At 37.5% G+C, this 13,128-nt stretch overlaps 1 protein-coding gene across 1 annotated transcript in view; it reads left to right on the forward strand.

Moving 5' to 3' along the window:
* Positions 1–13,128, forward strand: part of PKHD1L1 (polycystic kidney and hepatic disease 1 (autosomal recessive)-like 1) — a 129,406-nt gene that overhangs the window by 17,947 nt on the left and 98,331 nt on the right. Inside the window, exons 10-14 of the mRNA XM_018570706.1 lie at positions 550–623; positions 717–759; positions 1,423–1,493; positions 1,586–1,696; positions 3,514–3,603. Of these exons, the coding sequence (XP_018426208.1) occupies positions 550–623; positions 717–759; positions 1,423–1,493; positions 1,586–1,696; positions 3,514–3,603 (389 nt within the window). The remainder of the gene's footprint in view (positions 1–549; positions 624–716; positions 760–1,422; positions 1,494–1,585; positions 1,697–3,513; positions 3,604–13,128) is intronic.

A 13,128-nucleotide genomic window follows, 5' to 3' on the forward strand; every position in this document is an offset into this window, starting at 1 on the left:
CCCCCCCCAGGCTAAAGGTTCACAATCCCCCAGTGGTTTTGTGGCCTTGGTCACTGGAGTTGGAAGAACAGGAAGATTTCCCCTCACATCATGTAGCAGTGACATCTCAAAATATTGGATTTTCCCTCACTTTTTGTCGCAGTGGCCATGCTCATCAGGACCAACAGAGACAATGGATCTCCACACAGACAGAAATAAAAACATGATGGGGGGTTCCAATTCTTATCTATTATATCCAAAACTAAAAAAAGTTTGGAATTTAGATATCATTTAATGCTAATTACTTGTGCTTCCTTGGGGTCTCATTGCAAGGGGCATTGCATGTAAGGTCTAAGCAAAAAAGTGTACATTTTAACAGCCCAACATCACCCCTGGCCATGGCCATACAGCTTCCTTTGCTGGGCCATGGATTTAAAAATGAACTCCATCAGATATGAGTGCAGCTTATGATTACTTACTTTTTTAGTATAGATATACTTTAAAAGATACATTCTGATTGGTTGCTTTGTAGCGTAGCATTGAGATGCAGCTTTTTATCTCCTTCTATAGGTATGGATTACAACTGGACAGTACATCTAGTGACTATGGCTCAATGGTTTGCAATGCTACTGGCACCTATGTTGGTAAGTTGTGGATTACGAGTTTGAGATTGTGAGTTTTTTTTCTTGTGGAATGTATTGAGATGGGCAGGCTTAACCAATATTGTTTTTTTGCAGGCCATCACAATATCAGTTTTATTTTGGACAGCAATTATGGACGGTGAGTTACACTTTAGATAACACATTACACCTCATATATTTCCTTCAAGGGAAAATATTGCACATCAGCACTATCCAAAGAGCTGATTTTATCTTCTGAGATAAGGATAACAGTAACAGTCGGATGCCAAGCATCTGGAATTTTCCATTACTTGGACTGAAAGCCTGATCCAGCCAAAAAACTGGCAGATTGCAGGACTATCACCTAACGGCTGTGGAAGTCCTAAGGTTTTATTGAAAGTTATGGGAGTGTCACTGATCAAAACTTTTTCAGATCAGTTTGCACGATGTCTAGCAAACAATACACACTCTTGGGTGATTTGTAATCTTTTTTTCTCACAGCAGTTGCAATGCTGATTGCACTGTTTACCATACAGACAGCATTTCAATAATGAAAATATGGCGATGATTTAAAAATAATTAATTCTTGTCACAAATGAATAAACTATTTTCTAAACTATGCACCTTTCCCTGTTATTCTGCAATGTACTAGTTGCCTCGACATGTGCAAAATTGTCTAAATGTTTTCATGAGCAGTGTCAAGCTGATTAGTCCAGTATAGACCCAACCTGACAATACCAGCAACATTTATGAGACAGCAAACACCCCTTGTATCGGTCTTTTGTTGCCCTAAAGAACTAGATTTTTGTTTTTTCCATTACAGGAGTTTACCAAGTCTATCCACCTACTTTGTGTCTTCCCTCAATAAAATTGCCATGTTCCAGACCTATGCAGGTAACAAGAATAATAATTTACCTATTTAATTAACCCTTTATATAAAAAACAAACAAAGCAAAGAACATCTTTTCCGGTACTCTTTCGTTCAGAGATAACAAGGATTTTCCCTGCTTCTGGAAGCATACAAGGAGGCACAGTTATCACCATCAGTGGACAGTACTTCGATGAGACTGACCTTCCAGCCAGAGTCCTTGTAGGAGGTATGTCCTTCTTGTTTGTAGACTACCAGCATTAAAAATGCTTTATTGTGTGGGCAACAGGGACAAATGAATTGTGTCATTCATACTATTGCCTAGAACTGCAATGCATCATACACTCAAATATTTATGCAACTCTTTCAGCAGTAATGTACTATAACACCAATCGGTTCAAAGGGATTTTAAGTGAATTAGCACTGACCCTCAATATAGGGTCAGTGCTATAAGATCCTATACAAATATCAACCATACCCCATGGTTAGCAGGAAGAACAGTGAACCTGCTCTTACCCCAACCAACCTGCCCTTACCTGCTGTGTAGAAAGGAGACAACAGTCCATTTGTGTATCCTTTTGGTTTATGTCCAGTCCAATCCCAACTGCAGCCTTCCTAAGATCCTATACAAATATCAACCATACCCCATGGTTAGCAGGAAGAACCCTGTGGACTGTCTTTCTATTCTGGCAATTGGTTATTCAGGCACCAATAATCATATTTTAAGGGGGCATGGGAGCAGGCATATGTGCCTAATACCCAAAAGTAGTACAGATTGAAGAGATGGACAGGTTGCAGTATGGTAAGTAGCAAAACAAAAGGGAGGAGGGCTTAGGTTCTTTTCTTCAGGTTTCCTTTAAATTAGAACTCTAGGTGCCAATCTAAATACACAATTAAAATACACACATGGCTGTAAAAATATATAGTTATAAAAAAAATTATTACATGCAATTTTGACTGCACTAAATTAGGTGATTGATCAATAAAACATTGTTTTTTGTGGAAAAGAAAAGATCAGACCTAATGGAAATCCAAGCGGAATTCCATCAAGATGAACTATCTTTTGTTGTGTTAAACACTTATTTAAAAATAAATGCTGATGTAAATGCTCAAATCTATGATTGATTGTTTATGGTTAAGTGTATGGCCAGCAGAAATGGAAGCCTTTATCCTGGGGTCAATCAGGCTCTAATGCAATACACAATGCTAGTTGGCCATACACTGGTAGAGTTTTGTATGAACATTCAGAAACTTGTTGAACATTTGATTTTGCAATGAGTTTCCTGAATGAAAACCACATTCACTGTTAGAATTTTGTCGATTTTACCCAAGTAATCATTAGAAAATTGAATAATCGTTCCAAAACGGAATTTTGTTTGAGTTGAATTCTACTGGTGTATGGCCAGCTTTAGTCTAGCATGTTTTTAGTCACTTGGAGATTGGGCAGCTTACAGGAAAAAAATGCACGGGGGGACCTCTACAGTGTGATGGTTATCTATCATCCAATGAGCAGAAAGACAGTAAAACAGAAAGCTGCAAAGCTAGAGTATTGATTAAAGATGTCACCTGACTATGCAGTTGCAATGATGTATTAATCATAAGACTGGCTAAAGAGGATTATAAATCATTTGCCAGGAAAAGAAGATCACATATATATGAATTTCAGGTGTGCTGTTAATTGGTTGGCTGCAATTCCACTTTTGGACCTGAAGGATTCAGTGGGGTTAATGTATGAAAAGCAAATATGATGCTTACTTTGTAAGGGGATTTTAACTTAGCTTTGTGAATGAGGTGAAGCTCTGCTGACTTCCATCATCCAATCATGTGCAAGGCAAAATACATTTTTTTCTTTTCCTTGCTCACAATTGGGTATTCTTTGCAAAGTGACTTTTCACCACATTCACTAAGCTAAGGCAAAATTACCTTGCAAACTGAACAGACTATTTGCCATTAGTAAATCAAAAACAGTGTATCATTTGTATGTTGTAACAGAACTCCAAAAAAAAATAAAGATCTGTAACATGTTTTATTGTATTCTGACTGTAGGTCAGGAATGTCGCATTCTCAGTCTAAATTATACAACAATCACTTGCATTACGCCGCCAAAGCCGTCTGTGCTTCCTTCGCTCTTTCCAGGTATGTAATGTCAATAAACCTTTGCTAAGTAAACCAAAAAGACAACACATTTTCTTTGACAGTTAACATCAGACAAGAGTTGTCATTTTCAAAGGTTTATAGTCTTCAAATATTTGCTCTGACCTTTCTCCATAAAAGATCGGAATGATGCATATATATAGAATGCTTTCAATTATTTTGACAAAACACAAAGGAGAAGACGAAAAGGATTTTCGTCGGAGTCTGCAAATATTTTTTCTACAAGTGTTTATATAACAAGTACTTTTACAAGAAGGTAAACTAACATATTACAAAAGGTGAAAGAAAGGAAAAGGCTCAGACTAGGAGGGTGTGTGGTTGGAAAACACAGTGACAGTATGCAGAGACAGGAAGAAGTTCTATGGCAAAAGTTGCTGTTACACCAAAGAGAAGATATTGGTATAACGATTGCATTGTTGACATAAATGGAAAATCCACTGATAATAAAAACATTTCCATTTTGCAAAAACTCAGCTAAGAACTCTTATGTACGTTGGACGGAACACATACACCTAATTAAACAATCCCTTTGGACAATATATAAATTAATTAGAGGGTACGTGAACTCACACCATCAGGTAATGGAAACCATAATAGCTCTGGATCAGTTTTTGGATTTTTTTTTTTTAAACTGATGTTTAATGGCATTATTTTATTATGTATATAAAATCTTTATATTACAAGTAAACAGAGTTCTTCCATTATGATAAGGTAAAAGGCTGACACTGCGACCAAAGCTCTGCTGGCTTCTTCTCCCCGCTGGGGGTGTTATAGTCACAACAGCCAGCAAAAGCAAAAGGATCGCATTCCAGTAGTGCAAGAGCAGTGCAACACACTTTCCCCCTCTCTGACATGTTTCCCTCAGCCCAGCCAGATAGTTTAAACCCACCCTGGGTAAAAGGCATCAAGGTGAAATCTTGTGGGCATGTGTGTTGCGTACCTTGTTGTATAAACATACCTGTACTTGGGATGTAATGAAGGGTGACCGCCCCCCCTCCTAATTATGCAGAATTAATACACAAAAATGATTGGTAAAACCCACTCGTTTATACTGGCTTTTCACAATAACAAATGCTGTCATTTGGTGTTTAAATATTACATTTTAATAGGCTCTTATACATCATTACATTTTAAGGGGTCTATACATTGGACCAAAAAGAGAGACAACTCAGGAGAAACTAGAGAAAGAGGAATTGTATCCAAAAGGACAGTTTCTCCAAATTAGGGACTTTTGGGAGCTGTGCATTGATATAATTTCTTACATTACAAAAATCCTCTAATATGAAAACAGTGCCCAAAAGGCAAGCAGAGGTATAAGGACTAATTACTAGTATTTCATTTGGTTTTCCTCCTGATCTTTTTCCCATACCCACTTTTGCTCTGTGTGGAGACATCCATCATGGTAGAGACAAACTTTGCTTTCTCATGTCAGAACTGCCCCATCTAATGACTGGGGATCTGATCACTTGTGGGTTGATATTCAGGAAGCAGCAGGGAAGATGGAGAAAGCACAGATCCACAGAATGAATTAAACAGATACAGAAGCAGGGAGATCTTTGCAATGCAGGTTTTCAGGTACTGTTTCCTCTCCAGCAAGGAGAACAGTGAGCAGAATAATAGTGACAACACCAAATATCATTCAAAGCTTTGTGAGACTAGCAGTTAGAGGTAGAAGTGCCCTCAATTATCTCCCCCTGCAGACTTAGAGCTATGAGGCACAGGAAGTCCGCTTCTTTTTTTCAGGAGGTTTTTTTAGGGTACTGCATTAACACTTCTATATCTTCCCTATAAGATATAAGCAGATATTGACTTAAAAGGGACTCTGACATCAGAGAATAATTAAGTCTGTTATTGCTGAACGCTCCTTTTGAGAATGCTAGTTCTCCAGCCATAATGCTGATGCTTTGGCCTCGGTGTTGTGTGAGTTGGTCATTAACCCATTTCCCTACTCTCCAGAGCAAACTGTTTCTTTTTGTTTCTTAAAGAGGAACTTTACCATATTTTTGAAATGACAACAAATATACCTATAGTAATCTACAAACAGATAGTTCTAGATAATTGCAGGATTTTTATTCTTTACATACCTTATTTTTCTTTTCCACACCATTCTTCTCGCAGTGGTCATTTTTACTAAGGGCAGATTAATATATCTCCCTTTACTTCCTGGAACTCTGGCACATGTGACTAGGACATGTGACCATGCACATCATCACAGGGGAGGAAAATGCCTTTCCCTGAGATCTCATGAGATTACATATGAAATTTTTCAGCCATGCACTGCTGATGTAACCTTCCCATGATGCATTGCATGGGCACAGATTACATCACTTGTGCCCAAGAGCGCCAGGAAGTGGAAAAACAGTAAGTGTAAGTAAAATCAAAATATGTTTGTTTACCTAATGAATGTAAGATGATATCATATCAGCATTCAGAGCGGCATGCTGATGTGATTTATAATGAAAGGGGGTAAAGGTCCACTTAAAATTTTCGTGTACCATTTCTATGAATATTTAAATATATCATCCTTTGTTTTCTTTCCTTTTTGTATCAACACACATTATAAAATTCATTCTTTTTTAAAATGTATTTTATTTGTAAATAACTTAACAGTAACAGTGTAAAAAGAATTATCGACGAAGCTGGAAATACACATATTCTATATTTTCTATATATTTGGTTTTAAAAGACATAGAAAATTAACTTTTCAAATACAATATGACCAAAAAAAAGCCTTGCCAACCCCCCATAAAAAATGACATCTGTATCATAAGGAAAGACAAAGTTATTGACAAATAGATTTTTCCCCCCCCCCCCCCAGGCTAAAGGTTCACAATCCCCCAGTGGTTTTGTGGCCTTGGTCACTGGAGTTGGAAGAACAGGAAGATTTCCCCTCACATCATGTAGCAGTGACATCTCAAAATATTGGATTTTCCCTCACTTTTTGTCGCAGTGGCCATGCTCATCAGGACCAACAGAGACAATGGATCTCCACACAGACAGAAATAAAAACATGATGGGGGGTTCCAATTCTTATCTATTATATCCAAAACTAAAAAAAGTTTGGAATTTAGATATCATTTAATGCTAATTACTTGTGCTTCCTTGGGGTCTCATTGCAAGGGGCATTGCATGTAAGGTCTAAGCAAAAAAGTGTACATTTTAACAGCCCAACATCACCCCTGGCCATGGCCATACAGCTTCCTTTGCTGGGCCATGGATTTAAAAATGAACTCCATCAGATATGAGTGCAGCTTATGATTACTTACTTTTTTAGTATAGATATACTTTAAAAGATACATTCTGATTGGTTGCTTTGTAGCGTAGCATTGAGATGCAGCTTTTTATCTCCTTCTATAGGTATGGATTACAACTGGACAGTACATCTAGTGACTATGGCTCAATGGTTTGCAATGCTACTGGCACCTATGTTGGTAAGTTGTGGATTACGAGTTTGAGATTGTGAGTTTTTTTTCTTGTGGAATGTATTGAGATGGGCAGGCTTAACCAATATTGTTTTTTTGCAGGCCATCACAATATCAGTTTTATTTTGGACAGCAATTATGGACGGTGAGTTACACTTTAGATAACACATTACACCTCATATATTTCCTTCAAGGGAAAATATTGCACATCAGCACTATCCAAAGAGCTGATTTTATCTTCTGAGATAAGGATAACAGTAACAGTCGGATGCCAAGCATCTGGAATTTTCCATTACTTGGACTGAAAGCCTGATCCAGCCAAAAAACTGGCAGATTGCAGGACTATCACCTAACGGCTGTGGAAGTCCTAAGGTTTTATTGAAAGTTATGGGAGTGTCACTGATCAAAACTTTTTCAGATCAGTTTGCACGATGTCTAGCAAACAATACACACTCTTGGGTGATTTGTAATCTTTTTTTCTCACAGCAGTTGCAATGCTGATTGCACTGTTTACCATACAGACAGCATTTCAATAATGAAAATATGGCGATGATTTAAAAATAATTAATTCTTGTCACAAATGAATAAACTATTTTCTAAACTATGCACCTTTCCCTGTTATTCTGCAATGTACTAGTTGCCTCGACATGTGCAAAATTGTCTAAATGTTTTCATGAGCAGTGTCAAGCTGATTAGTCCAGTATAGACCCAACCTGACAATACCAGCAACATTTATGAGACAGCAAACACCCCTTGTATCGGTCTTTTGTTGCCCTAAAGAACTAGATTTTTGTTTTTTCCATTACAGGAGTTTACCAAGTCTATCCACCTACTTTGTGTCTTCCCTCAATAAAATTGCCATGTTCCAGACCTATGCAGGTAACAAGAATAATAATTTACCTATTTAATTAACCCTTTATATAAAAAACAAACAAAGCAAAGAACATCTTTTCCGGTACTCTTTCGTTCAGAGATAACAAGGATTTTCCCTGCTTCTGGAAGCATACAAGGAGGCACAGTTATCACCATCAGTGGACAGTACTTCGATGAGACTGACCTTCCAGCCAGAGTCCTTGTAGGAGGTATGTCCTTCTTGTTTGTAGACTACCAGCATTAAAAATGCTTTATTGTGTGGGCAACAGGGACAAATGAATTGTGTCATTCATACTATTGCCTAGAACTGCAATGCATCATACACTCAAATATTTATGCAACTCTTTCAGCAGTAATGTACTATAACACCAATCGGTTCAAAGGGATTTTAAGTGAATTAGCACTGACCCTCAATATAGGGTCAGTGCTATAAGATCCTATACAAATATCAACCATACCCCATGGTTAGCAGGAAGAACAGTGAACCTGCTCTTACCCCAACCAACCTGCCCTTACCTGCTGTGTAGAAAGGAGACAACAGTCCATTTGTGTATCCTTTTGGTTTATGTCCAGTCCAATCCCAACTGCAGCCTTCCTAAGATCCTATACAAATATCAACCATACCCCATGGTTAGCAGGAAGAACCCTGTGGACTGTCTTTCTATTCTGGCAATTGGTTATTCAGGCACCAATAATCATATTTTAAGGGGGCATGGGAGCAGGCATATGTGCCTAATACCCAAAAGTAGTACAGATTGAAGAGATGGACAGGTTGCAGTATGGTAAGTAGCAAAACAAAAGGGAGGAGGGCTTAGGTTCTTTTCTTCAGGTTTCCTTTAAATTAGAACTCTAGGTGCCAATCTAAATACACAATTAAAATACACACATGGCTGTAAAAATATATAGTTATAAAAAAAATTATTACATGCAATTTTGACTGCACTAAATTAGGTGATTGATCAATAAAACATTGTTTTTTGTGGAAAAGAAAAGATCAGACCTAATGGAAATCCAAGCGGAATTCCATCAAGATGAACTATCTTTTGTTGTGTTAAACACTTATTTAAAAATAAATGCTGATGTAAATGCTCAAATCTATGATTGATTGTTTATGGTTAAGTGTATGGCCAGCAGAAATGGAAGCCTTTATCCTGGGGTCAATCAGGCTCTAATGCAATACACAATGCTAGTTGGCCATACACTGGTAGAGTTTTGTATGAACATTCAGAAACTTGTTGAACATTTGATTTTGCAATGAGTTTCCTGAATGAAAACCACATTCACTGTTAGAATTTTGTCGATTTTACCCAAGTAATCATTAGAAAATTGAATAATCGTTCCAAAACGGAATTTTGTTTGAGTTGAATTCTACTGGTGTATGGCCAGCTTTAGTCTAGCATGTTTTTAGTCACTTGGAGATTGGGCAGCTTACAGGAAAAAAATGCACGGGGGGACCTCTACAGTGTGATGGTTATCTATCATCCAATGAGCAGAAAGACAGTAAAACAGAAAGCTGCAAAGCTAGAGTATTGATTAAAGATGTCACCTGACTATGCAGTTGCAATGATGTATTAATCATAAGACTGGCTAAAGAGGATTATAAATCATTTGCCAGGAAAAGAAGATCACATATATATGAATTTCAGGTGTGCTGTTAATTGGTTGGCTGCAATTCCACTTTTGGACCTGAAGGATTCAGTGGGGTTAATGTATGAAAAGCAAATATGATGCTTACTTTGTAAGGGGATTTTAACTTAGCTTTGTGAATGAGGTGAAGCTCTGCTGACTTCCATCATCCAATCATGTGCAAGGCAAAATACATTTTTTTCTTTTCCTTGCTCACAATTGGGTATTCTTTGCAAAGTGACTTTTCACCACATTCACTAAGCTAAGGCAAAATTACCTTGCAAACTGAACAGACTATTTGCCATTAGTAAATCAAAAACAGTGTATCATTTGTATGTTGTAACAGAACTCCAAAAAAAAATAAAGATCTGTAACATGTTTTATTGTATTCTGACTGTAGGTCAGGAATGTCGCATTCTCAGTCTAAATTATACAACAATCACTTGCATTACGCCGCCAAAGCCGTCTGTGCTTCCTTCGCTCTTTCCAGGTATGTAATGTCAATAAACCTTTGCTAAGTAAACCAAAAAGACAACACATTTTCTTTGACAGTTAACATCAGACAAGAGTTGTCATTTTCAAAGGTTTATAGTCTTCAAATATTTGCTCTGACCTTTCTCCATAAAAGATCGGAATGATGCATATATATAGAATGCTTTCAATTATTTTGACAAAACACAAAGGAGAAGACGAAAAGGATTTTCGTCGGAGTCTGCAAATATTTTTTCTACAAGTGTTTATATAACAAGTACTTTTACAAGAAGGTAAACTAACATATTACAAAAGGTGAAAGAAAGGAAAAGGCTCAGACTAGGAGGGTGTGTGGTTGGAAAACACAGTGACAGTATGCAGAGACAGGAAGAAGTTCTATGGCAAAAGTTGCTGTTACACCAAAGAGAAGATATTGGTATAACGATTGCATTGTTGACATAAATGGAAAATCCACTGATAATAAAAACATTTCCATTTTGCAAAAACTCAGCTAAGAACTCTTATGTACGTTGGACGGAACACATACACCTAATTAAACAATCCCTTTGGACAATATATAAATTAATTAGAGGGTACGTGAACTCACACCATCAGGTAATGGAAACCATAATAGCTCTGGATCAGTTTTTGGATTTTTTTTTTTTAAACTGATGTTTAATGGCATTATTTTATTATGTATATAAAATCTTTATATTACAAGTAAACAGAGTTCTTCCATTATGATAAGGTAAAAGGCTGACACTGCGACCAAAGCTCTGCTGGCTTCTTCTCCCCGCTGGGGGTGTTATAGTCACAACAGCCAGCAAAAGCAAAAGGATCGCATTCCAGTAGTGCAAGAGCAGTGCAACACACTTTCCCCCTCTCTGACATGTTTCCCTCAGCCCAGCCAGATAGTTTAAACCCACCCTGGGTAAAAGGCATCAAGGTGAAATCTTGTGGGCATGTGTGTTGCGTACCTTGTTGTATAAACATACCTGTACTTGGGATGTAATGAAGGGTGACCGCCCCCCCTCCTAATTATGCAGAATTAATACACAAAAATGATTGGTAAAACCCACTCGTTTATACTGGCTTTTCACAATAACAAATGCTGTCATTTGGTGTTTAAATATTACATTTTAATAGGCTCTTATACATCATTACATTTTAAGGGGTCTATACATTGGACCAAAAAGAGAGACAACTCAGGAGAAACTAGAGAAAGAGGAATTGTATCCAAAAGGACAGTTTCTCCAAATTAGGGACTTTTGGGAGCTGTGCATTGATATAATTTCTTACATTACAAAAATCCTCTAATATGAAAACAGTGCCCAAAAGGCAAGCAGAGGTATAAGGACTAATTACTAGTATTTCATTTGGTTTTCCTCCTGATCTTTTTCCCATACCCACTTTTGCTCTGTGTGGAGACATCCATCATGGTAGAGACAAACTTTGCTTTCTCATGTCAGAACTGCCCCATCTAATGACTGGGGATCTGATCACTTGTGGGTTGATATTCAGGAAGCAGCAGGGAAGATGGAGAAAGCACAGATCCACAGAATGAATTAAACAGATACAGAAGCAGGGAGATCTTTGCAATGCAGGTTTTCAGGTACTGTTTCCTCTCCAGCAAGGAGAACAGTGAGCAGAATAATAGTGACAACACCAAATATCATTCAAAGCTTTGTGAGACTAGCAGTTAGAGGTAGAAGTGCCCTCAATTATCTCCCCCTGCAGACTTAGAGCTATGAGGCACAGGAAGTCCGCTTCTTTTTTTCAGGAGGTTTTTTTAGGGTACTGCATTAACACTTCTATATCTTCCCTATAAGATATAAGCAGATATTGACTTAAAAGGGACTCTGACATCAGAGAATAATTAAGTCTGTTATTGCTGAACGCTCCTTTTGAGAATGCTAGTTCTCCAGCCATAATGCTGATGCTTTGGCCTCGGTGTTGTGTGAGTTGGTCATTAACCCATTTCCCTACTCTCCAGAGCAAACTGTTTCTTTTTGTTTCTTAAAGAGGAACTTTACCATATTTTTGAAATGACAACAAATATACCTATAGTAATCTACAAACAGATAGTTCTAGATAATTGCAGGATTTTTATTCTTTACATACCTTATTTTTCTTTTCCACACCATTCTTCTCGCAGTGGTCATTTTTACTAAGGGCAGATTAATATATCTCCCTTTACTTCCTGGAACTCTGGCACATGTGACTAGGACATGTGACCATGCACATCATCACAGGGGAGGAAAATGCCTTTCCCTGAGATCTCATGAGATTACATATGAAATTTTTCAGCCATGCACTGCTGATGTAACCTTCCCATGATGCATTGCATGGGCACAGATTACATCACTTGTGCCCAAGAGCGCCAGGAAGTGGAAAAACAGTAAGTGTAAGTAAAATCAAAATATGTTTGTTTACCTAATGAATGTAAGATGATATCATATCAGCATTCAGAGCGGCATGCTGATGTGATTTATAATGAAAGGGGGTAAAGGTCCACTTAAAATTTTCGTGTACCATTTCTATGAATATTTAAATATATCATCCTTTGTTTTCTTTCCTTTTTGTATCAACACACATTATAAAATTCATTCTTTTTTAAAATGTATTTTATTTGTAAATAACTTAACAGTAACAGTGTAAAAAGAATTATCGACGAAGCTGGAAATACACATATTCTATATTTTCTATATATTTGGTTTTAAAAGACATAGAAAATTAACTTTTCAAATACAATATGACCAAAAAAAAGCCTTGCCAACCCCCCATAAAAAATGACATCTGTATCATAAGGAAAGACAAAGTTATTGACAAATAGGCCTATAAATGAAAAAATATGAAGATAGCACTGGAGCTTAACAGGTCAGTCAGTAATTTCTATATTTGTGTTCCTAAAAGCAAATTAACCCCTTCGTGACTGACGACGTACAGTGTACGTCGCCAGCATCGGGGCTGTTTAAACAGACTCCCGGTGACTTTTGCCGCCGGGACTCTGTTTAAACTTGTAGAGTCGACTGTCGGCTTTACAACAAAAGCGATCCTGGCGACTTACCTGTCGCCAGATCGCTTCTGCGTCCCGAAGAAGGGGCCGCCCCCCCCC

This window comes from Nanorana parkeri, unplaced genomic scaffold, assembly GCF_000935625.1.
Source record: "Nanorana parkeri isolate BGI_ZX_2015 unplaced genomic scaffold, ASM93562v1 scaffold39, whole genome shotgun sequence".
Classification (NCBI taxonomy): Eukaryota; Metazoa; Chordata; class Amphibia; order Anura; family Dicroglossidae; genus Nanorana; species Nanorana parkeri.